We start from the raw sequence: 26,514 nt of genomic DNA, 5'->3' as shown, positions 1-26,514 counted from the left end.
AAGGATCAAGGAAAAGATGAACGGAGCAAAGTACAGAGAGATCCTTGATGAAAACCTGCTCCAGAGGGCTCAGGACCTCAGCCTGGTGTGAAGGTTCACCTTGCAACAGGACAGCGACCCTAAACACACATCCAAGACAACGCAACAAATACAGGTGTGCCAAGCTTGTAGCGTCAACTAAGTACTGAGTAAAGGGTCTGAATACTTATGTATATGTAATAAATCCGATTTTTTTTAATATACATTTGCAAATAATCTAAAAAACAATTTTCGCTTTGTGACTATGGGGTATTGTAATCAATTTTAGTATAAGGCTGTAACGTAACTAAATGTGGAACAATTCATGGGGTCTGAAAACTTTCCGAGGGCACTGTATATACGAAAGGGTAGTGTATTTTGTATCAAATGATGTTGACACCCAAGAATCCTGTTCATGAATGCTGGTTAAGAGACAGAGTACAGGGAAGTTACATAGGGTTAAGACACATGGGATTGTAAAACATTAGGGAGTGCAGTAGTGCAGAAGTGATAGTGAGTCCATTTATAGCCAGGTGTAAGGTGGATGGATCGCAGGTTAGCACAGCCAGGGTGGATGAAGAATGGATGGAGTATGGTGGCTTGATGAAAGGGGAAGCAGCCGGTCAGGTGGCCAGGTCTGTGGGTGGACAGGTATTTGGATCCGGGCCAGGATGGGTGGCCTCACGGGCCGCCAAGAGGGGGAAAGGGAGAGAAGCAGGGAGTTAGAAAAGAAGACGAAGGCATAAAGGATCCAGACATAAACATATTTGGAAAGTTAAAAAAACAACTAAATGTAACAAAGGTTAAAAAGGTGTGTTTTCTGCATATTCTTCAAAACTTAGACTGAATCTGCTGCCCAGACAGAGGGATATTGCACTGTAGGTGAAGGCCTGCACCTAGCTGTGTTTTCTGATATGTGGAATAATGAGAAGGCCGGCTTCCTGTGATCTGAGGGATCTGATGGCTTAGTATTGTATTAATATGTCCTTAAGGTAGGTGGTAGCGTGTCTATTTAAGGCTTTATACTTATGTTAAGAGTTAGACTGTAGGTTGTACCGAACTGGGGAGCCAGTGCAGTTAGGCAAGAATTGGGGTGATGTATTCAGATTTGTTGGTTCCTGTTAGGACTCTGGCAGCAACATTCTGTATGAGATGTTTTTATTTAATTTATCTGTGGCGGTACAGCCTGATAAAAAGGTGTTACAGTAATCTAGACGGTATGTAATGAAGGCATCAGTAAATGAACGTTTCTACTCATGTTAAGAGACTTAATGTCTGTGTTATGTATTGTGTTACATCAAAAACATACTTGCTTTGTTGTATTGATATAATATTATGTCAAAGTAAAATTGTTCAAAAAGAAAAATTCACACATTATTACATTGAAGACGTGAGTGTAATAGGAGTTCAACTCTTCTCCTTGTTTTCTATTTTATTGCCAATTGATAACACTGACTGTTTACCAAGTGGCATTCCTTTTGCTGTCGGGTTGTTTTATATGATTTGAATCACTTTCTGACAGCACCCCTTTTGATTAGAACGAAACCTTCCATACATGTTTGCCCAGCGTAGAAGTGGTCAGAAAGTGACTTTCCGGACTTGAATTTCATTCAGGAGATAGAGGTGCTCAAAGTTCTGCATTCCCATACTGCCATGAGAATTCCATGTCTTCATCACTGACAAATATGAACTATTGAGTTTTATATCATGTGAAGCTTGCAAACAGGTTTGTCAAACTGTTTATGATTTATTGAGAAAACTAAAAAATGTATGTCATTTTTTAATCTTGAAGGTCAATTATCTAAAACATACAGTTCATTATCTGTATGTTGTACCTTAGACATGTTTCTACATCATCTGAATTGTTTGTGTTGTGCCTGCCAATGATTGAGACACAGCTTACTCTTGAATGCAGGGTGGATATTAGAATAGCCATTCCAATTAAAGTTGGCATTCGACAAGTTAAAGTTTCAATTACATTTTTAATGTCTATTGTGTACGAGCTAAATTGCAGGGGTCTGAAGGGATAGGTCCATTCTATGAATTATATTTCTATGGTTGAAATGACACCCACTCTGTATTCAAGAGTATGCTGTGTCAATTGATGATGCGCACAACGCAAATTATTCAGATTATGAAAAATAGGTTCTAAGATACAACAGTTGTGAAAATGAAACAAATCTCAGTTTACCCATTTTTAGATATTTTATTTCAATAAATCATACAACAGTTTGACAACCCTGCTTGTAAGCTTTCAAATGATATCAAACTCAACTGTTATCTTTTTTCAGTGATGAAAACATGGACGTCTTATGTGGGTTATGCGAAATGGGTCAACTTTGGTCACCTCTATATCCTGAATGTTTTGCCATTCAGGTCCAAAAAGTCACTTTCTGACCACTTCCACAATGTGCAAGCAAGCATGTATGAAAGGTTTCGTTCAAATCAAGGGGTGTAGTCAGAAAGGGATTGAAATATTATGGAATGACCCTGTGTTCAAACTAGGTGACATTTTAACCTCTGGGCAGTAGGTGGTACAGTGAGCTGCATATTAGCACCACAGACAGTTTTGGACACCACAATAAAAGTACAGCAACGCTTCCTATTGGACTATAGTAGGGAGACTACTGAACTATGGTTTTATAGACACACAATATATCTTTATTTTTCTCCTAAAATATTATCTATTTGGAAAAGATCGAAAGATTTCAAAATGTGTTTTTTTTGGAGACTGTTATGTAACTAAAATAATTGTGTCTCCTTAATTTGTGATCAGTGGTAAAAATATTTTGAAGTATTATATACTATTATATATAGTTTTGGGGGGTATCTGTACTTTATATTTTTGACATATTTTACTTTTACTCCACTACATTGAAAATAAAATACTCCCATACATTTTCCCTGACACCTATAAGTACTGGTAATGTTTTGACTGCTTAGCAGGACAGGAAAATGATCTAATTCACACACCTATCAAGAGAACACGTTTGCCATCCCTACTGCTTCTGATCTGGTGGACTCACTAAACCCAAATGCTTCTTCTGAACATGATATCTGAATGTTTCAGTATAACCATGGCAACCCATTAATAAATTATTTTTTTATGGTGTTGTCTTGTTTGCTTAAAGAATATGAAATTATTTATATATTTTACTTTTGATGCTTAAGTACACTACATGACCAAAAGTATGTGGACACCTGCTCGAACATCTCATTCCAGAATCATGGGCATTAATGTGGAGTTGGTCCCACCTTTGCTGCTATAACAGCCTCCACACTTCCACTAGATGTTGGAACATTGCTGCGGGAACTTGCTTCCATTCAGCCACAAGATCTTTAGTGAGGTCAGGCACTGATGTTGGGCGATAAGTCTTGGCTCACAGTCAGTGTTCCAATTCATCCCAAAGGTATTTGATGGGGTTGAGTTAAGGGCTCTGTGCAGACCAGTCAAGATCTTCCACACCAATCTCAACAAATATACTGTTGCCACAAATTTGGAAGCACACAATAATCTAGAATGACATTGTATGCTGTATTTCCCTTCAATGGAACTAAGGGGCCTAGTCCGAACCACGAAAAACAGCCCCAGACCATTATTGCTCCTCTCCCAAACTGTACAGTTGGCAAAATGCATTCGGGCAGATAGCGTTCTCCTGGCATCGTCCAAACACAGATTTGTCTGTCGGACTGCCAGATGGTGAGGCGTGATTCATCACTCCAGGGCACGTGTTTCCAATTCTCCGGAGTCCAATGGTGGCGAGCTTTACACCAATCCAGCCGGCGCTTGACATTACGCATGGTGATCTTAGGCTTGTGTGCGGCTGCTCAGCCATGGAAACTAATTTCATGAAGCTCCCTATGAACAGACTGGGCAGATCTATCAGGTAAGACATTTGACAAACTGACTTGTGGCACCGTCATAGGTGGCATCCTATGACGGTGCCACGTTGAAAGTCATTTTACTGCCAATGTTTGTCTATGGAGGTTGCATGGCTGTGTGTTGATTGTATACACCTGTCAGCAACTAAAATAGCCAAATCCAGTAATTTCAAGGGGTGTCCACATACTTTTATATATAGTGTATATTTAATAAAACCAGATACTTTTAGACTTTTACTCAAGTGGTATTTTACTGGGTGTTTTTCACTTTGACATTAGTCATTTTCTATTAAAGTATGACAATTGGGTACTTTCCACCACTACTTGTGATGGTTGATGACACACCTACATTTTGGGTAAATGTGTGACCAATTCCCATAGGCAACAACTGCAGCTATTGGTTCTAGACAGTGGATGGTGTGTAATTTAAATATTTAATTTGTATTTCATATTTTTCTTCTCTAATTACGTAATCTTGATTTAAACTCAGTTTTCTGGGGTCGTGCATTGGCTGTTCTTTGTTAGGTTTGAGGTCTGATACCAGATTTGATAGGCTATCCACGCTGTCACTCAAGCGCGCTATTCAAGAGGTTACAGGTTGTATGATGCTGTGTGTGAAATAAATAATGTGCGGCAGAGGCAGGCCATGGAGGTGTACAGAACTTGTCGTCGCCGGAAGCATCTGTAACTTTTCTCTTCATGGCCGCGGCAACAATGGTTCTTTTTTGATTACGCTTCTTTTTCGATGTTCTTCCAGTCAGTTTACATGGGCAATGTAGCTTGAACATGTGAACGCGTTTACTTTGTTCTGCTCTTATGGAAGTTTTAGATTAATTTAGTCTAAAACTGGAGTCTGAACGCTATAATTACCCCCCAAAAGTTGAATCCCTGTGACCTGCACTGGATTTAAATTTTGTAAAATATAAAAGGCACTTTTTTTTTGCGTCTTCGGAATCTATATCGACGTGAAGATTTGTTTTCGCTAGATCCCCAACAACGTGCGGTTTTATGTTCGATGCCTCACGGCATTGTTCTGTTTCGACCAGGCATGTAAGGTCCCTCGAGCTGAGGAATGAGTGGCCGCGAGCAATCGGGCGGTGAACACTATTTTCGGATTTAAGAACTGGGTGGAATATCTGAAGTTTCTGAACATGGATATTACAGTGTCAGAGTTGATGGGAAACTTCATGGATACGCCGCTGGTGGTGTGGGTAAGTGAATGTGCACTCAGCAAGTGCCATGGCGGATAATAATGTAACTCGGTGTCCTGCTAACCTGCTCTTGGCCACTTTCATTTTTAAAAATATCCTTGTCCATCTCCTACTCCTAATGACATTTAAAAAATAACGTTTTTTTTTATTTCAAACATACAGTAGCAGACTGGTAGACCTGTTCGTTTTACATGATTTATTTACTGTTTGGTGTTAATCTTTGCTGCAAAGCCAGGATGTCTGACATTTTCCCAACAAGCCAACATCTTTTATTGTGTTTTATTCCTATGGTCTATGGGTTTTATTGGCATGACCTACTATTATTCCCTGAAACTTGGAACGGACCTTTCATGAAACTGAGCAAGAGCCATGCCAGCTGTTAACACAACCTGTAGCCTGAATTTTGTATCTAGTCCATGTGTGTCAATATTGGTCAATATTGGTCTATCACAGAGCCATGCCTAGGTCATTGTACTTTGGCTCCATTTTTATCATCACATAAGTCAAGGGAATCATAATGTCGCTAGAGTAGAAACTCGATGTCGCTAGAGTAGAAAGAGGAGGACTGTATGTAAGCTATGCCACAGGGTTTCAGAAGACTAGCCTGATGGTATAACGTTTGACAACAACTCTCTGTATGTTTATTGCCATACCATGAATGCAATGCATGGATATATGGCATGACAATGGTAGAAGTTGGCTACAGCACATAGCCTGGGGACACTGTATGAAGGCCTACGACTAAAGCACATACAGTATGGCATGAGGCAATGGCTACAACATTGCACAGTGTGTCACCAGTCTATGGATACACTACACACCATGGTACCAGGCTATGCCTTAAGCACATCCAGTATGGCACCAGGCTATGGTGGAGGGGGGGGCTGATCCCCTCGTCCTGTTTGGCCAGTCGGCTGGACCTCAGCTGCTGGCTGCTTGTTCCGCTCTAACAACTCTCTACCCTCCGGTCTTTGTTTCGGTCACTGGGATTCGTCCTCTCTGCTCGCCCTGACTCACCTCTAGGAGGACCTCCTGGTTCCTCGATCTAGAGCCTAAATATCTTGACATGCTCACAAAGTCATAGACAGTATTAATTGAGAGTGTAAACTTGCATTGACATCTGTCAGAGCAGGAAATGTCTGTGTATTCTTGGAAACCGAAAGCACTAACACCCAGGTGTGGCCAATCTCTTCATAGGTGAGCTGAGCTCTTTAGAGTAATCCAAACCTGTCTGCCCATTTCTCCTCCCTTTTCTCCCTCTCCCCCTCTCTCTTCAGGTGAAGACCTTTGGACCCCTGGGCTCTGGCTCAGAGGACAAACTCTCCATGTTCATGGATCTGGTGGATGGTGTCTTCCTGCACAAGATCATGACACACATGTGAGTGGCCATAAACGTGTGCGTGCGTGCATGTTAATCTGGCAGCTGTTTTGTGACCTCAATCTATCTCCTTTCGTAACCACATCCTGGCATGGTTTCCCCTACTGGTATCCAACTGTGTTCAGACATCCTCCCCATGCCTTCATGGCTCACTGATTGGACTCTCACTCACTCTTTCAGCTCATTTTCTGGCCCTCATGAGTCAATGTGATCCTAAAGTCTCTCTTGCTCCTTCCCTCTCACTTGCTTTTTCTCGCGCTCTCGCCTGCCTTTCATGAGTCAATGTGATCCTAAGGCTGCGATTATATCTGCACAATGTGGCTGTCTGTTTGGGTAGTACTGGGAGGCCTCTCAGAGCTCTTGAGCTCAGAGATGCATTCAGTCTGTCTACTGAAAACAGTGAACACAGCCATTATCTCACTGCTGAAAATTATGAATGTGAAAATATTAAAGAAGTGTATATATTTTTTCCATAATGATTGTGATAGTTTGCTCTGACACAGAAAGGGTTGCTCGTCTCACAAAATTACTGCTCAGAAATCTGACATGGCTCAGGCTAGGTATTTCTCTAAACCGTCTCAAGTTTCTGAACCATTTCCTGTGCTCTGTCACTTCAAAGGAAAGTGATGTGCCCTGAATGGCAGGCAATGCAGTCAGTCAGTGACTTAGTTTAAGAAACTCCCTGTAATGCTGTGACTTGTTTCTGAAATCAGCTACCAGTTTTCTCTCTCATCTCTTGCACTCCTTCAATTACACTCTTCTCTCCCTCACTCTCTAACTGTGCCTAGCGTCTGTCCCTTTGTGTTGCCCCCAGCTGTGCTAACAATACAGTCCCCTCCCGCTCCCTCCTCCTGCCCCCTCCCTCTCCCAACCCCCTCCTAAGTCCTGTATTTTAACCTACTTCCCCCTGACTAGCTGCTCCTGCTTCCCCTGGCCTATCTGTCTTAATGAGGGGTTTAAATGCTGTATGCTCCTCAAACAAAGACAATATTATTATGCACAGGACAAGGGGACAGAAAACAATCCCCACCAGGACAATGAGGGGTGTAACTCTGCCATGCAGGATTTAGCCATGTAAATAAGTCCATGTGACATCACTGGTATGTCTAGTAATTATCATACGCAATATATAATAAAGTATGTAGACACCTCTTCACATTAGTGGATTTGGCTATTTCTGCCACACCCTTTGCTGACAGGTGTATAAAATAGAGCACGCAGCCATGCAATCTCAACAGACACACATTGGCATTAGAATGGCTTTACTGAAGAGCTCAGGTACTTTCAATGTCTCACCGTCATAGAATGCAGCGTTTCCAATAAGTCAGTTCGTCAAATTTCTGCCCTGCTAGAGCTTCCCCGGTCAAGTGCTGTTATTATGAAGTGGAAAGGAGCAACAACGGCTCAGCCGCAAAGTGGTAGGTCACACAAGCTCACAGAACTGGACTGCTGTGTGCTGAAGCGTGTAAAGAATCTTCTGTCCTCGGTTGCAACGTTAGCACAATAACTGTTTGTCGGGAGCTTCATGAAATGGGTTTCCATGACTGAGCAGCCGCACACAAGCCTAAGATCACCATGCGCAATGTCAAGCGTCGGCTGGAGAGGTGTAAGCCTCGCCGCCATTGGACTCTGGAGCAGTGGAAACATGTTCTCTGGAATGATGAATCCCGCTTTACCATCTGGCAGTACGATGGAAGAATCTGGGTTTGGTGAATGCCAGGAGAATGCTACCTGCCCTACTGCTTAGTGCCAAATGTAAAGTTAGGGAGAGGAGGAATAATGGTCTGGGGCTGTTTTTCATGGTACGGCCCAGGCCCCTTAGTTCCATTGAAGGGAAATCTACAGCATACAATGGCATTCTAGACGATTCTGTGCTTCCAACTTTGTGGCAACAGTTTGGGGAATGCCCTTTCCTTTTTCTGCATGACAATGCCCCCGTGCACAACGCAAGGTCCATACAGAAATGGTTTGTTCCGACATCCATTGGAAAGCCTTCCCAGAAGAGTGGAGGCTGTTATAGCTGCAAAGGTGGGACCAACTCCATGTTAATCCCCATGATTTTTGGAATGAGATGTTCGAGCAGTTGTCCATACTTTTGGTCATGTAGTGACACAATGACATGGCATACATGTAGACTGGTGTTATTGTTTTGGCCTTCTTTCATATGGCATAGATTAGAGGTTATTAACTTTGTATTTTTCTTGTTGAGAAACTACACGGGTGTATTTGGATCTCTTTTGGTTACAATCATATAGCCTAGGTCCTCTATGGTCGACTTCTGGCACCCTTAGATACGCACGCACAGGTGTCTGAGCTGTTTTTTAAACCTCTACCACAGATGAGTGGATGGCTGAAATCCTCCAGGCCATTAGTGCCAGCAGCAGAAGTCTTTCTCTCCCTCTGTGTGTCTCTCTCTTTGATGGTACACACTATGTGGTTAGAGACCCTTTATTATTTTCATGGAAATGTTTCTCCAATACTCAAGCCTGGGCCTGCTCTGGGCATGTATTCTAGTAGTTCTGATATAGGATCAGGCTTTACCTTTTTAGATACAGTACATTTGGAAAGTACTCAAACTCCTTGACTTTTTCCACATTTTGTTACGTTACAGCTAGAGGTCTGGAATGGACGATTAATTAGGGCCGATTTCTGAATTTTTGGTCACCGGATTTAGCCAATTTAATTTTTTATTTATTTACTATTATTATTATTTTTTTTACACCTTTATTTATCCTTTATTTAACTAGGCAAGTCAGTTAAGAACACATTCTTATTTTCAATGACGGCCTAGGAATGGTGGGTTAACTGCCTCGTTCAGGGGCAGAACGACAGATTTTTACCTTGTCAGCTCGGGATTCAATCTTGCAACCTTACAGTTAACTGGTCCAACGCTCTAACCACCTGATTACATTGCACTCCACGAGGAGACTGCCTGTTTTACCCGAATGCTAGCATTAAATTTATCTTATAAAAAACAATCAATCATAATCACTAGTTAACTACACATGGTTGATGATATTACTAGTTTATCTAGCGTGTCCTGCGTTGCATATAATCGATGCTGTGCGTATCGTTGCTCCAATGTGTACCTAACCACAAACATTAATGCCTTTCTTAAAATCAATACACAGAAGCATATTTTTAAACCTGCATATTTAGCTAAAAGAAATCCAGGTTATCAGGCAATATTAACCATGTGACATTGTGTCACTTCTCTTGCGTTCATTGCACGCAGAGTCAGTGTATATGCAACAGTTTGGGCTGCCTAATTTGCCATAATTTTAAGTAATTATGACATAACATTGAAGGTTATGCAATGTAACAGTAATATTGAGACTTATGGATGCCACCCGTTATAAAATACGTAACTGTTCCGTATTTCACTGAAAGAATAAACATCTTGTTTTTGAGATGATAGTTTCCGGATTCGGCCATATTAATGACCCAAGGCTCGTATTTCTGTGTGTTATCATGTTATAACTAAGTATGATTTGATAGAGCAGTCTGACTGAGCGACGGTAGGCAGCAGCAGGCTCGTAAGCATTAATTCAAACAGCACTTTCGTGCATTTGCCAGCAGCTGTTTATGACTTCAAGCCTATCAACTCCCGAGATTAGGCTGGTGTAACCCATGTGATATGGCTAGCTAGTTAGCGCTTCAAATGTCACTCGCTCTGAGACTTGGAGTGGTTGTTTCCCTTGCTCTGCAAGGGCTGCGGCTTTTGTGGAGCAATGGGTAACGCTGCTTCGAGGTGGCTGTTGTCGTTGTGTTCCTGGTTCGAGCCCAGGTAGGAGCGAGGAGAGGGACGGAAGCTATACTGTTACATTGGCAATACTAAAGTGCCTATAAGAACATCCAATAGTCAAAGGTTAATGAAATACAAATGGTATAGAGAGAAATAGTCCTATAATTCCCATAATAACTACAACCTAAAACTTATTGAAGATTTGTGTTAAAAGGAACCTCCAGCTTTCATATGTTCTCATGTTCTGAGCAAGGAACTTAAACGTTAGCTTTCTTACATGGCACATATTGCACTTTCACTTTCTTCTCCAACACTTTGTTTTTGCATTATTTAAACCAAATTGAACATTTTTCATTATTTATTTGAGGCTAAATTGATTTTATTGATGTATTCTATTAAGTTAAAATAAGTGTTCATTCAGTATTGTTGTAATTGTCATTATTACAAAAAAAAAAGCCAGATTTTAATCAGAATCTGCTTTTTTGGTCCTACAATAATCGATATCGGCGTTGAAAAATCACAATGGGTCAACCTCTAGTTACAGCCTTATTCTAAAATGGATTAAATAATGTTCCTCATCAATCTACACACAATACCCCATAATGACAAAGTCGAGGTACAGATCTGGGGAAGGGTACCAAAAAATGTCTGCACTATTGAAGGTCCCCAAGAACACAGTGGCCTCCATCATTCTTAAATGGAAGACGTTTGGAACCATCAAGACTCTTCCTAGAGCTGGCTGCCCGGCCAAACTGAGCAATCGGGGGAGAAGAGCCTTGGTCAGGGAGGTGACCAACAACCCGATGATCACTCTGACAGAGCTCCAGAGTTCCGCTAGAGATGGGAGAAACTTCTAGAATGGCAACCATCTCTGCAGCACTCCACCAATCATCCCTAAGTTGAAGCATGGTGGTGGCATCATCATGCTGTGGGGATGTTTTTCAGCGGGAGGGACTGGGAGACTAGTCAGGATCAAAGGAAAGATGAACGGAGCAAAGTACAGAGATAGGTACTTGATGAAAACCTGGTCCATAGCGTTCAGGAGTGGTCCAGCCAGAGCTTGGACTTGGAACCCGATCAAACATTTCTGTAGAGATCTGACATTAGATGTGCAGCGAATCTCCCCATCCAACCTGACAGAGCTTGAGAGGATCTACATAGAAGAATGGGAGAAATGCCCCAAATACAGGTGTGCCAAGCTTGTAGTGTCATACTCAAGAAGACTCAATGCTGTAATCGCTGCCAAAGGTGCTTCAACAAAGTACTGAGTGAAGGGTCTGAATACTGGAGTATTGTCTAGATTGAGGGGGAATAAAATATATATATTTAAAATTTTTAGAATAAGGCTGTAATGTAACAAAATGTGATAGGCAAGGGGTCTGAATACATTCTGAATGCACTGTAATAATGTACCTAGATAATGTACCTAGATCAGCCCCCCTACTCTGAAAGGCTTTTTGGATGCACTCTGCTTTATCAGCCAGCCAGTGAGAACTGGGAATGGCCATGTCAGAAAGCTGTACATTTAGAACTAAAGGCAGCTAGTACACAAGTTTACTTGAATAAAAAAAAACTATTCCTTGTTTCTAAACTAAAGCCCTTTCAGACTTACTGAAATACTGGCCCAAGCTTGGCAGCATTTGCATGGTGTGCCCACAAAACATATGTAAATGAGGTTAGCACAAACAACACTTATCCAGACCAGGCCCTCAAAACAGCCAAGGTCTATTTTGAATTCTGGCTGTAACACAACAAAATGTGGACTAAGTCAGAGTATGGATACTTTCAGAAGGCAAATAGGGTGTCATTTCAGATGAAAACCCGGTCTCAATGCTAACACTCAGGACTCACGTCAGACTATTACTAGTCCAATGTCCACTGACTGTTTACCTAACAAGTACAGCAGTTCTGTGACCAGCATATTTAAATGTCATCCTGTTGATCCTGAAATCTCTATGTATTTCAAGCGTGTTTTCACATTTCTGGTTGGCTTTGTAGCTTGAACCCTCTCCTGTGGAGACCTGTGTGTGTGTGTGTGTGTGTGTGTGTGTGCGCTTCCAGCTTGTGTAGGGGGACAATGCTGTTCCTGAAAGCCGTGCGCATCCATAATAATACATCTGTCAACCAAACAATTGGGTGTTCTTGGCCTACTTGTTTGGAGGAAAGAAGGACATCACGTCTGTGTGTTCTGAATAAGCACCATATTATATATGCCGTTCCCCTCTAAAGTTTAGGCTAATCCCCAACAGTAATCTGTTTTCCTTTTTTTGTGTGTGGATATTTGGTAAAGCAACTCTTTCACTAGAGTTGGTGTACAGTACATACAAATGTAGCCTAAAATAGGAATTTACAGGATTATGTACATTATAGTTGTATGTCTTGCATGCCAGACTAAACGCTTCCCAACTGAAACAGTTCCTTAGAGTTCATGCATATATTATGTTATCAATTTGTGGTGTTTTGGACTTCATTGAGGTTTTTTTTTGGCTGTATTAGATGAATTCTGACTTTTGAGGAATAGGCTACAAAGTCTCAAAATGGACAAACTGTACTATTGCTCCTTTTTTTTCTCATTTTTCAAGTGACGGTCTTGTAAGGGAGTATACAAGCGCGTTCCTTCGGTCCGGCTAGCAGAGATTGGCTAGACGCCAGCCGAACTGAAGCATGCTGACACCTTAAGCAGCTGTTCAAAGAAAATATAGTCAATATAATACTCAGTAAAGGAAAAGGCTGCTGTTTCTTCTTTTTTTTGTAGTTTAGTACTTTACTACAAAAATATTTTTTCATGTTATGTCTTTTCTTATCCAGAGACCCCAGCCCCACAAATCAGAGAGTGAATAAGAATGTGAACAATGATGTGAACCTACGAATCCAGAACCTCAACATTGTGATCAGGCACATCAAGAACTACTACCAGGTGAGCTCAGTTCTGTCTATCCACTTCCTGCTCACTCACCTCACGCACTTTTTATTTTTAAAATTTCCTAACCACTTTTAATGCTGCTCACCATATCAAATTATAGCTACTTACTAATGCACACCTCGTACTCATTTACACCACCTTCACGTGTAGAGCCAGGATATGTGTGTAGTCTCTGATCTTGGTGATCAGACAGCAGCTGGTGTGTGTGAGCATCCAGAGCATCCTGGGGATTAGACCTGGCTGCTTGGGTGTGGTGGTTATCCCTGGAGGAATGTCTCATTGTTTTGTCTGCTGTCCTTACACTGACATCTCGATTATCAAACAATTACTAATGCATGATGTCCTCTGTTTTAATGAGAAATGTTGTGGTGATAATTCTGTCACGATATTTTTGGTAGAGGTAGGTCAGTCATGAATGACAATTAGCCTATATCAGAAACCAACACTAGTCTTATCTTTTCTAGGTTTCATCTCACAACCTGTAATTATAGTAATCTGTGAAAATGAATGCTTCCCCACAAAAACACTATCTTTAGATGGAGTAGGCTAGTAGTCTTTCATTATGAATCATGATCGCTAGTCCTCACGTGGAAAGCTTTAGGAGAAACTATGCCGACCTTGTTATTCCACTGTAATTGAGTTGGTGAAATCCACTACACACACGGTGAGACAGTGGAGAGCGACCCAACTGTTCTGGCTGACCTCTCTCAACACATTCCTTCTCTGTTTCCTCGGTTTCCCAACTACAGACGTCACACACTCCATTCAAATACCGCCCTTGGCTGTAACACACACACACACACACACACACTCCATTCAAACACTTCCCGACCCTGCCACTGGCTGCCCCGCCAGGTCCAAAGTTTCAAATCTGTGCCCGCTTTGTATGTTTATGGTGTCGCCCGCTTCAGTTGATCACACCGAACTAAGTAGTGTTATCACCCCAAATACTGTATGGAAGTTAGCCTAGTCTCCCTCTTTACAGTTTTACTTTCACACTCTGAATGTAAGAGGCTTTTCCCATTGAAGAGTGTTCAATTCACATTAGCAATGGGAATGTCACGAGCTGAGAGACGGTCTGGGACGTTCTTACTTCGCTGTTAAAATGTACCGTAAATGTCACAGTAGCCACTAGCCAGTAGGCTAGCTAAGCATGCAAACTATTAAATTAGCTAACGTTATGTAAACAACCTTTCCGGCATCTACCGTATTCAACTCTTGATTAATGGGACAAAACCCATATTACACTCTTCAATAATGCAACAATTCACAAGCATGTGCCAACATTTCAATGGATTATTTTCTCATCCATGCACATTTAATTTAGCTGCAAGGCAAATAGCCAATGGCACAGCTGCTAGCTAGCTAACGTTAGCTAACATCAAGTAGGCCTAACTTCAGAAAAAGCAAAAATGTACGTTTACATCTCTGATACGAATATAAAAGTACAGTAACTGTATCGGTGTCATTTATATTATACAGAGCTAGGTAGCAAGATTAACAAAATGTCTACATTCTCCTCACACATAGCTGCACTGTGTTATGCAAGACAGTTTAAGTTTCCATACTCAATGTTACAGGGTAGCTTACACAAAACGCTGCCATAGTTGAAAAATCCAACCTGCTCTTGGCTATACTTTCTTTTGTTCTCGATTTGTGTAAAAAAAGGTTATAAATGTCTGTGTTCAGTTGCAAGTGATGCAACAAATTTGAGGTGGCGTTCAAGATGTGAGAACTTTGCGAGTTTTAAACTAAGTTGATTTGAAAAGAGCCTCATTCTCTAATTTTTCTGTTTGAAAGTAGATTTTGTTAGCTTAGTGGTTGGTTATAGTTGATAAAGCAATGGGGAAACATAGATGATGCCTCTGGTGCAGTGTTTTTAATTAGTGTGTGTGTGTGTGTGTGTTGTGTGACTGAAGAAATTCTAGCCCTCGAAGTGCACACACCCATGGCACTGGCAGGGAGGCCCCTTTCATTTGGTAGATAGGCTATGTCTGAGCCTTGGATACACACAGGGCCGGGAGACGATGCCAGTATCGCATTATTCATTAGTACCGTGGCAAGGAAACAAAACACAAAGCGGATTTAACTTCTTTAGGAAAACTACCTTAATGTTGGAAACAAACATGTTTCCATCCAGAGTCTTATTCATTTTCCAAGCGAAAGCATGCACTGTTTGACATACAGCAGGTTTGTAAATAACCAAAGAGTTTGGTCTGCTTCGTGTTTAAATTTTTACACACACACACACACACACACACACACTAGGCTAATGAGTAACAGATCTGTGTCTGTTCAGACCAGGGACTCACCTTCAATGTGAGTAGACTCACCAAACCACATGGCAACTCAAAGGTTTCCTGTGTAAAGTTTTGCCATTTTCAGTTAACTTTTTTGCTTTGTATTGAACGTTTAGAGCCAAATTCACGTGGTTGAGTCAACACTATAGGGCTTGATGGAGTAGGGTTCATATCTCTCTCCCCTGCTTTCTAGAGGTTTCTATCTGATCTAATAAATGATGGCCAGTGGAGGGGTAGAGATGTCTTCCCAGGTCCTGCTCCAACCCTGCTGTGGGAGTCGACAGAGATGGGAGAAAGAGGGAGGCGGGTAGGGAGTTTCACTCTTCACCCCTCTCCCTTTCCTCCTGATCAAGAACAGATGTGTTGTCTTTGCCTGTCCTGCCCTGTGGTCATCTGCCTCCCCTGTAGCCTACATATGTATAGTGGGGGAGGGGAGGTGGCTGGTGGTGTTTCATACTATAAAGCCCCTCCAGGCGCCTGCTCCCTGAAGGCCTGTTTTAAGATTTCCGGCACGTGCTAACAGAAACGGTTAGCTTTGGTAATGCATTAGGCCTCTCACTTTAGATTAGCCTCGTCTGGTGTTTTGTTTTCTAACTAAGTCACTCCAGTCCTGTCCTGGTTCACTAACCCCTCGGCCCTCTGACCGCTAATGTCTAATTTCCCCTCAATCAGGCAGTTCTTGTTTAACACAGATATCACTGTCTGTGTGTGTGTGCTCGTAATGAATCTCCTCTCCATTTGTTTCAGACGACTGATCGTATTAGTCCCAGTTGTGTTCTGTCCTTAACTCTGTGTGAAAGCAGTTAGCTAAAGAGTAAACTCACTTTGTCAAGCTGGATGGATGGTTGTGTTCTGTTCCTGCCCACAGGCCAGTAGTGTTGTTGTTTGGTTGTCTTCTGATGCGTTACTATAGTTTGGTTGATTTGCTATGCAGTATGTGGATTACCATTTATATTAATGTACATCGATCAATGTCGTTGACATTTAACCTCAGGTTCCCATCAACCATTGCACAGATTGGTTTGTACTTTACCATGATTCAATTTTGGCCCTGACGTTTGATCTAGATTAATCCATGGCAATCCGCATACTGCATAGCAAACCAACCAAACACCCTTTAGCTACCATTGAATGATCACGCAGCTCTCTGGTTGTAGGTCTCTCCCTCCTTCCCTACCAACAGTTTACCCCCTCAGGGTGCGCATGTTAGTACAGTAAGGGCTGGACGATGTGATATGATCACACAATTGACCATTGAAAATAAGTTATGATCACACAAACATGCTCAGAAGGCCTGGCTAGATAAGATATGGTGAGCGTTGCAGACTGGCCTGTTGTGTGTGTGAGCCACCATCTGAGAGAAACACTATGTAGGGAATAGTGTGCCATTGAGGCAATGAAGTTGTAGTTAGATCAATCCTCAGCAGGATGTTGCTGTAGGAGGGCAGTATAGAGCACCCCACAGCTTGGGAACAACTAATCTAAGGCACCAATCATGTGTGTGTGTTCGTCACACAGGAAATTAATTTGATATGGAGTTAAACTGAAAACAGTTTCACAACTTTGCTAAACACAGCTCAAAACTGACATGCTTACAGAAAGCATGGCCTAGAAGGCAGTGTTACAGTCCCCCACACCAACCCCCAACTATACAGTACAACCTGGCAACTGGACCAAAAAGTATTCTTTCCTTTCATCTGGACCCTATGCTGTTGTAAAATATTTGAGTTTTGTACCTTAAGGATTGATAATATGTTTAAAACACCAGTTTACAAGTGAAAAGACCAGCCATTGTGTGTGTGTGTGTTTGTAGAACGAATGTGGTGAGACTATTTCTGCGTGTCACAAGGGATGGGGTACTCCTGGTGGCATCCCAACCAGGATTAACAATAACTGCCAAATCTAATACTGGTTTAATACATATACCAGCTTAGCCTGGTTTTCAAGCTAAACCTAAAGCATGTCTCATATTTGCTTGCTTAAGCCACCCAGACTGTTCTGGCAGTGCCCCAATTTCATCCAGGAATGGGAGACGGACGTGACGATATTATGATGACTCGCATCCATCCCATTGAGCCCCAAACACAGTACTACACACTGTAGATCAGAGACAGCAGGCAGGGCCCCTATTCACTCACAGGGATCATCTGTGTCTGCATCCCCCGACTCCCCCCTTATATACTCTCCCCAAATTAGATTAGCTCCCAAATAACAATCTCTGTGCGCTGCACCATAAAGAGCCCCACCAAAACGTGGACAATGGGGACATGGGGGGTGGTGACATTTTTTGGTTCCCTCCTCCTCACCCCGGCTATTGTCTGGAGAGTCAGGGCACTCCACCCCACCCCCACCTCACTGTAACATGACTCCTTCAGTCTCCGATGTGTTACAGGAGAACTGTGTTGTCAGTCAGCGCTCAGGTCCTGCTGTATTATGCCTCAAGTACCTTAAATCCAGAACCTGTGCTTCGTGTAGTTTGGTGTATGTGTGATGCTCCCATCACCCTGCAATTGGACCTATATATGGCACAGGCATACATCTTTTGAATGCAGCCTAGTCTAGCTTGCAAAGGCATTAAGCAGATGGTTTTTGACTTGGGTCTGTCTGTAGTTTGGGCAGTGTGGAGTCTCTTGCACGGCATTGCGGCTGAGGCTGGGGTACTCTGATTTGGCCTCCTGGCTCTCCTCTTTTCTCAGAGGTGTTCAGTTTCTTCAATGTTCACTGTTGGCTATGGTATTCAGCTGTAAAGCTCTAGAGACCAGCACAAGAGCCACAGGCATTCCCATTGTCCTTTCTTTTATGTTCTCTCATCTCTCCTTTCGTCCTTTTCCTACCTAGCACACTTGTTTCCTACGTAGCATACTCTTGCTCGCTCTCACTCTCCCTGTCCTCAAGTATTTTCCTCTTTTGTTGTTACCTCTGAAGCCTGGATGTGTGTGGCTGCACTGTGTTATGCCCCCCCCCCAGTGCAGGAAACCCCCTCCCGAGACCGCTGCAATGGGAAACAAAAACAAGGCTTCTGACTTATTTAATTTTGAACTCTTGACATTTGACACTCTCTCTGATGCCTGTGCCCTAGATGAGGAGCACCATTCCCAGTCCTAGTGTTTTGGCCATTCTGACCTTTGGCTGGCATGTCGTTTACCTGTATGTGGTGGTTGCCCTGTGGTTCAGTGGCTTATGAGCAGAGGAAAGGCTGACCATTGTATACGCTGACCCTCAACACAGAGGCCCCTCAGGGATGTGTGCTTAGTTCCCTCCTGTACTCCCTGTTTACCCACGACTACGTGGCTGCGCACGACTCCAACACCAACTTTGCTGATGACACGACACTGTTGGGCCTGATCACCAACTAGACCTGGCAGTGTGGTGCCAGGACAACATCTCCCTCAATGTGGGCAAGACAAATGAGCTGAGGGCCATTCACATCAACAGTGCTGTAGTGGAGCGGGTCGAGAGCTTCACGTTCCTCGGTGTCCAAATCGCTAAGGACCAATAATGGTCCAAACACACCAAGACAGTCGTGAAGAGAGCACAATAGTGGACTTCCACTGTTCACATCTAGTCTTTAGAAATTGGTTGATGTTTCTCCTTTGAGAAATGAAGAAGTACGGTTGTTCAGAATGAGTGTCAAGCCAAGTGTACTCTTTTGTTTGGTGCGCGCTCCAGGTCATGCGCTCCACATTGATTTTTATCAGCTATTGAATTCCGTCTTAAATTGTATCGATTAAAAAAAAAAAAAAGGTTTTAGGATACCTAAGGATGGATTAGGAAAGTTGTTTGGACCAAGTTTACAGGTAACTTATTCGATAATTTGTAGTCAAGTTGGGCGAGCTGGAACCGGTGTTTTTCTGATTCAAATACGCCAAATGGACACTTTGGGGCTATAAAAAGGAGTTTATCAAACAAAAGGACCATTTGTGATATTTCTGGGACATTGGAGTGCCAACAAAATGAGATGATGTGTAATGTAGGGTAAGTAAACATTATATTAAGTGGCATTGTTTAAAGTGGCTAGTTATACATTTTTACATCAATTTCAATTATTAAAGTGGCTGGAGTTGAGTCAGTATGTTGGCAGCAGCCACTCAATGTTAGTGATGACTGTTTAACAGTCTGATGGCCTTGAGATAGAAGCTGTTTTTCAGTCTCTCTGACCCTGCTTTGATGCACCTGTACTGGCCTCGCCTTCTGGATGATAGTGGGGTGAACGGGCAGTGGCTCGGGTGGTTGATGTCTATGATGATCTTTATGGCCTTCCTGTGACATCGGGTGGTGTAGGTGTCCTGGAAAGCAGGTAGTTTGCCCCCGGTGATGCGTTGTGCAGACCTCACTACCCTCTGGAGAGCCTTACGGTTGTGGGCGGAGCAGTTGCCGTACCAGGCGGTGATACAGCCCGACAGGATGCTCTCGATTGTGCATCTGTAGAAGTTTTGAGTGCTTTTGGTGACAAGCTGAATTTCTTCAGCCTCCTGAGGTTGAAGTGGCGCTGCTGCGCCTTCACAACGCTGTCTGTGTGGGTGGACCAATTCAGTTTGTCTGTGATGTGTACGCCGAGGAACGTAACTTACTACCCTCTCCACTACTGTCCCGTCGATGTGGATAGGGGGGTGCTCCCTCTGCTGTTTCCTGAAGTCCACAATCATCTCCTTTGTTTTGTTGACCTTGAGTGTGAGATTATTTTCCTGACACCACACACCGAAGGCCCTCACCTCCTCCCTGTAGGCCGTCTCAGCGTTGTTGGTAATCAAGCCTACCACTGTAGTGTCGTCCGCGAACTTGATGATTGAGTTGGAGGCGTGCATGACCACGCAGTCGTGGGTGAACAGGGAGTACAGGAGAGGGCTCAGAACGCACCCTTGTGGGTCCCCAGTGTTGAGGATCAGCGGGATGGAGATGTTTTTTTACCTACCCTCACCACCTGGGGGCGGCCCGTCAGGAAGTCCAGTACCCAGTTGCACAGGGCGGGGTCGAGACCCAGGGTCTCGAGCTTGATGACGAGTTTGGAGGGTACTATGGTGTTAAATGCTGAGCTGTAGTTGAACAGCATTCTCACGTAGGTATTCTTCTTGTCCAGATGGGTTAGGGCAGTGTGCAGTGTGGTAGCGATTGCGTCGTCTGTGGGATGGTAAGCAAATTGGAGTGGGTCTAGGGTGCCAGGTAGGGTGGAGGTGATATGGTCCTTGACTAGTCTCTCAAAGCACTTCATGATGACGGAAGTGAGTGCTACAGGGCGGTAGTCGTTTAGCTCAGTTACCTTAGCTTTCTTGGGAACAGGAACAATGGTGGCCCTCTTGAAGCATGTGGGAACAGCAGACTGGAATAAGGATTGATTGAATATGTCCGTAAACACACCAGCCAGCTGGTCTGCGCATGCTCTGAGGACGCGTCTGGGGATGCCGTCTGGGCCTGCAGCCTTGCGAGGGTTAACACGTTTAAATGTTTTACTCACGTCGGCTGCAATGAAGGAGAGCCCGCAGGTTTTGGTAGCGGGCCGTGTCAGTGGCACTGTATTGTCCTCAAAGCAAGAAAAAAAGTTTAGTCTATCTGGGATCATACATTGAGACTACTTTGATAAAGTATCTGAACTCGAGTTCTGTCATTAATTTTGATGTTTTGTCGGAGATCTTAGTTGCGCAGTTTATCTAAGATGTTTGATGCAGTATTTCTCCAAAGAATGTGCATGATAATGAGTCGAAGAATCCCTACTGCTGACCAATCACCGATGAAGGGGTGTGAACTTTGGCTACTGATTTCGGCTTGCCTTAAGAAAAAATGTTGTTTGCCCGAAGAGCTGAGAAAACCCTTACCAAAGTCCAAAATGTCACAAAATGACGTCATAATATATGCACGAACTGTTTCGGCTGAAAAGCATGTGGGCAATGTCTGTCTGCATTTAATTGCCATATGGGCCATTTCTGCCATGCCTATCAAAATACAGTTAACAAACATAGTCATCTGTTTTACTTTAACACAACATTTGCTGCCAACCTGTCCTCTGTGGCACTGGGCCCAAACATTAGAGCAACAAAATCAGGATCATACACCCCATGGATGGGTGACTTGGCTTCCTCTGTTCATAGCTTCAGGGGTCTGCTGCCACTGGGCTATAGAAGCAACGATGCAGGCACTGACTGGTTGCCAGCAGCCAGGTTGCCCTAGGCTGTAGAGACGGGTGTACTGTACTCTGTAAAGGCACTAGACTATCATCAGCTCCAGCCCTGCTTGTACCCCATAGGGGCTTGGTCATCAAGTCATCCCATCCCGGTCAACCCATGCCTTATCACACCGACATCCAGACCTCTACAACTCTCCACTCATAGGGACAGGATCATGTCAACCAGCTCTGGCCCTCAGACCTCACAGCACACTCAGCAGAGGAGAATGGAACAGCTGGGGAGGGTTCCACAAGACTGCGTCCCCTCAATGGACGCTGGGGGAGGGGGTAGGGGAGTTCAGGGGAGGTGTCATTGTACTCTGTCAATAAAGGAGAGCAGGAGTGGGGGGCAGGGTTATCATGGTGGCAGGAATGCCTCTTTCCAGCCTGCTGTTGCATTCACACTGAATGAGGAGTTAGTAGGTGGGTGTATTGGCTCTGAGAGGGAGAGACGCACACAGTGGGATTTATCAAGTGTGGGGTCTCGGACATTTCTTCAGTCTTATTCTTTGTGTGTCTTTCTTTTCAACTGGGGTGTCCTTGTCCCAGGTCTTTTGGCAAGAAGCCTTAATGCAGTCTGGGCTATGAAATATGGCAGACAGCCCAAAATAATATTTTTGTTTATGAATGATTTCTCATTCATTTGTTACAGAGAAAAGTCTGAAATGTGAACAGCGGCGAACCTCCCAGTCAGCCTAGTGTTTGTTGCTGTCATGTGTCTGGGAGGCTGGGAAGACTAGGTACCCTATTTACTCACTCTGTCAAGTTTGAGTGTTTCTTTCATCCAGTGTTGAATAAGTTCTATACCAGCTCTGTTCCTTCTTATTTTAGCCCCATTATCTTTTCAACGAATCACTCTGTCGTCTGTTTTCTGTACAGTATATTTGTATCTGCACAGACAGTTATTTCCCATCTCTCCGCCTGTATGGTTTTACAAAGGGTATGTGATACTCTGTGGTTAGTGACTTAACTGTAGACGTGACGCCCAGGTGAGAAATAATTCACCACCCTGTGATTAGAATTCTGAAGCTCTGATTGCCGCCACTGAAGCTCGGCTGATGCAATCATCAGTGCAGAGAGAAGCTTTCTGTATTATTTCAGAAGCATTCACAGAATGACAATGTTAAAATGTATAGATATGAGTGCTTACAGATGTGTAGTCAGTGCTGTGAGGAAGGCTGTCTTCCCCCACAGGGAATATGGTGCAGGGGGTCAATTAGCAAGGGAGATGGGCTGCGTACATTGTGGGAATTTAATTGACAAGTTGTTTCTCTCTCATGTGTGTACACACACACACACACACACACACACACACACACACACACACACACAGGAGTGTGCTTAGCTGTGTTATTGATCATAGCCTGGGTCAGTGGTGAGACCAAGGGGGGCATAGGGTGTGCACTTTTTAAATGGGTTGCTGGTACATGATGAAATTCTCACTCACCAGGCTGTAATATTCAACAATTGCTATTGATCCACTCTCTGGGATTTTTACTGCACATACACTCAACCAAATTTGAGATGGAAAAAAAATATTGACATAGCATTCTTTCTTTGGTATGGAAATGGTATACACATTACTGCACCTTTTTTGTACACTATTACACATCCTTTAAAAGTACATCTGAATGATATTGAAGGACCTGGACCTTCAAAAAATAAGCATTTTTCATTCACTGTAATGTGACAAAACCAACCAAGATAGCCAGTCTGTACCCTGTGACGGAAGCACGTCCTAATCTGTTTCCGGTGCCGCCTGGTAATATCTTCAGTTATTTTGCTTAGTTTAGGTAGGTATGGTGCCAGGTGGCAGCAGTTGGGTGCAGGGTGTTGGTTTGTCACACTACCAGACTATTCCTAGTTGTGACACCCTCGAGGGTCTCCGGCTAGTTGATTCTGTCCCTAGACTATTGCAGAGTTCTGGTGCACAACATTACCAGTTAGCTGCTAGCATACACCTAAAAGAAACAACCCTTTTTCAGGCCCTGTATCAAAGATAATTTGTAAAAATCCAAATATCTTCACTGTAAAGTGTTTAAATACGGTTTCCCATGCCTTTTCAATGAATCATAAACAATTAATGAACATGCACCTGTGGAACGGTCGTTAAGACACTAACAGATTAGCCGGTAGGCAATTAAGGTCACAGTTATGAAAACTTAGGACACTAAAGAGGCCTTTCAACTGACTGGAAAAATGCCAAAAGAAAGATGCCCAGGGTCCATGCTCATCTGCGTGAATGTGCTTTAGGCATGCTGCAAGGAGTCATGAGGACTGCAGATGTGGCCTGGGCAATAAATTGCAATGTCCGTACTGTGAGACGCTTAAGACGGCAAGACAGGACGGACAGCTGATCATCCTCGCTGTGGCAGACCACGTAATACCTGCACAGGATCGGTACATCCGAACATCACCTGTGGGACAGGTACAGGATGGCAACAACAACTGCCCGAGTTAGCCCAGGAATGCACAATCCCACCATCAGTGCTCAGACTGTCCGCAATAGGCTGAGAGAGTCTGGACTGAGGGCTTGTAAGCCTGTTGTAAGGCAGATCCTCACCAGACATCACCGGCAACAACGTCACATATGTTCACAAACCCACCTTTGCTGGACCAGACAGGACTGGCAAAAAGTGCTCTTCACTGACGAGTTGCGGTTTTGTCTCACCAGGGGTGATGGTCAGTCGCGTTTATCATCAAAGAAACGAGCGTTACACGGAGGCCTGTACACTGGAGCGAGATCGATTTGGAGATGGGCTGTCATGGTCTGGGGTGGTGTGTCACAGCATCATCGGACTGAGCTTATTGTCATTGCAGGCAATCTCAACGCTGTGCGTTACAGGGAAGACCACCTCCCTCATGTGGTACCCTTCCTGCAGGCTCATCCTGACATGACCTTCCAGCATGGCAATGCCACCAGCCATACTGCTCGTTCTGTGCGTGTTTTCTGCCATGGCCAGCGACGAGCCCGGATCTCAATCCCATTGAGCACGTCTGGGACCTGTTGGATCGGAGGGTGAGGGCTAGGGCCAGATACTGACTGTTACTTTTGACCTCCCCCCTAATGTTCAGGGACACATTATTCAATTTCTGTTAGTCACATGCCTGTGGAATTTGTTCAGTTTGTCTGTTGAATCTTATGTTCATACAAATATTTACACATGTTAAGTTTGCTGAAAATAAATGCAGTTGACAGTTAGAGGATGTTTATTTTTTTGCTGAGTTTATAATGTGCTTGTGCGGCCTCACCATAGTACAAGAGCTTCATACTTACTGTAGGGCTTCCTTAACGCAGCAGCAGCACTGTTTATAGACTAGTGTCGTCTTCTCCTCAGGAAAACTGTTTTGGGTGTGGTCCCTTCCTCTTATAGTAACCTGGTCATGGAGCTCTGTCTATACAGCCCATTGTTTACAGTGTACAAATAAAATACAATGCATTGTTTACAGTGTACAAATAAAATACAATGCATTGTTTACGGTGTACAACTAAAATACAGTACATTGGAGTAGAATGGGGGAAGGGGATTTCTTTATTTTAAGTGCTATACCTAAATGTCTCAATGTCAACTGGAGGTGTACCTGTGAATGTATTTCAAGGCCTATCTTCAAACTCCGTGCCTCTTTGCTTGACATCATGGGAAAATCAAAAGACATCAGCCAAGACCTCAGGAAAAAAACAAATGTAGACCTCCACAAGTCTGGTTCATCCTTGGGAGCAATTTCCAAACGCCTGAAGGTACCATGTTCATCTGTACAAACAGTAGTACGTAAGTATAAACACCATGGTACCACTTAGCCATCATTCTGCTCAGGAAGGAGATACGTTCTGTCTCCTAGAGATGTACTTTGGTGTGAAAAGTGCAAATCAATCCCAGAACCGCAACAAAGGACCATGTGACGATGCTGGAGGAAACTGATACAAAGTATCTATATCCACAATAAAAAGAGTCCTATATCGACATAACCTGAAAGGCCGCTCAGCAAGGAAGAAGCCACTGCTCCAAAACCGCCATTAAAAACGGCTACGGTTTGCAACTGCACATGGGGACAAAGATCATACTTTTTGGAGAAATGTCGTCTGATTAAAACAAAAATAGAACTGTTTGGCCATAGTGACCATCGTTATATTTGGAGGTAAAATGGGGAGGCTTGCAAGCCGAAGAACACCATCTCAACCGTGAAGCACGGGGGTGGCAGCATCATGTTGTGGGGTGCTTTGCTGCAAGAGAGACTGGTGTACTTCCCAAAATAGATGGCATCATGAGGAAGGAAAATGATGTGGATATATTGAAGCAACATCTCAAGACATCCGCCAGGAAGCTAAAGCTTGTTCGTAAATTGTTCTTCCAAATGGACAATGCCCTAAGCATACTACCAACGTTGTGGCTGAAGGACAACAAAGTCTAGGAATTGGAGTGGCCATCACAAAGCCCTGACCTCAATCCTATAGAAAATGTGCTGGCAGAACTGAAAAATCGTGTGCGAGCAAAGAAGGCCTACAAACATGGGCCAACATTCACCCAACTTCTTGTGGGAAGCTTGTGGAAGGCTACCCTAAACATTTGGCCCAAGTTAAACAATTTTAAAGGCAATACTACCAAATACTAATTGAGTGTATGTAAACTTCTTACCCACTGGGAATGTGATGAAAGAAATAAAAGCACACTATTATTCTGAAATTTCACATTCTTAAAATAGTGGTGATCCTAAGACAGGGAATGTTTACTAGGATTTAATGTCAGGAATTGTGAAAAACTGGGTTAAAATGTATTCAGCTAAGGTGTATGTAAACTTCCGACTTCAACTGTATGTGGTGCTTTGAAGCAGCCCTGGCAAAGTGGATGGATGCAGTAGTCCTGCTGTTCTCATGGGCTGTCTGTGCTGAGGGGGAGAGTCT

The 26,514-nt window shown here is 43.4% G+C and overlaps 1 protein-coding gene across 1 annotated transcript in view; it reads left to right on the top strand.

The window, feature by feature from the left end:
- The first annotated feature begins 4,507 nt into the window (after window positions 1-4,507).
- The window catches only part of ccdc88c (coiled-coil domain containing 88C), a 77,212-nt gene continuing 55,205 nt past the window's right edge, over window positions 4,508-26,514 (top strand). Inside the window, exons 1-3 of the mRNA XM_042330611.1 lie at window positions 4,508-5,111; window positions 6,389-6,489; window positions 13,043-13,151. Coding sequence (XP_042186545.1) covers window positions 5,052-5,111; window positions 6,389-6,489; window positions 13,043-13,151 — 270 coding nt within the window. The 5' untranslated portion in view covers window positions 4,508-5,051. The remainder of the gene's footprint in view (window positions 5,112-6,388; window positions 6,490-13,042; window positions 13,152-26,514) is intronic.

The sequence above is a fragment of the Oncorhynchus tshawytscha genome, linkage group LG11 (genome assembly GCF_018296145.1).
Source record: "Oncorhynchus tshawytscha isolate Ot180627B linkage group LG11, Otsh_v2.0, whole genome shotgun sequence".
Classification (NCBI taxonomy): Eukaryota; Metazoa; Chordata; class Actinopteri; order Salmoniformes; family Salmonidae; genus Oncorhynchus; species Oncorhynchus tshawytscha.
The sequence above is the reverse complement of the archived record's forward strand: the minus strand, read 5'-3'. Positions and strand labels throughout refer to the sequence as shown.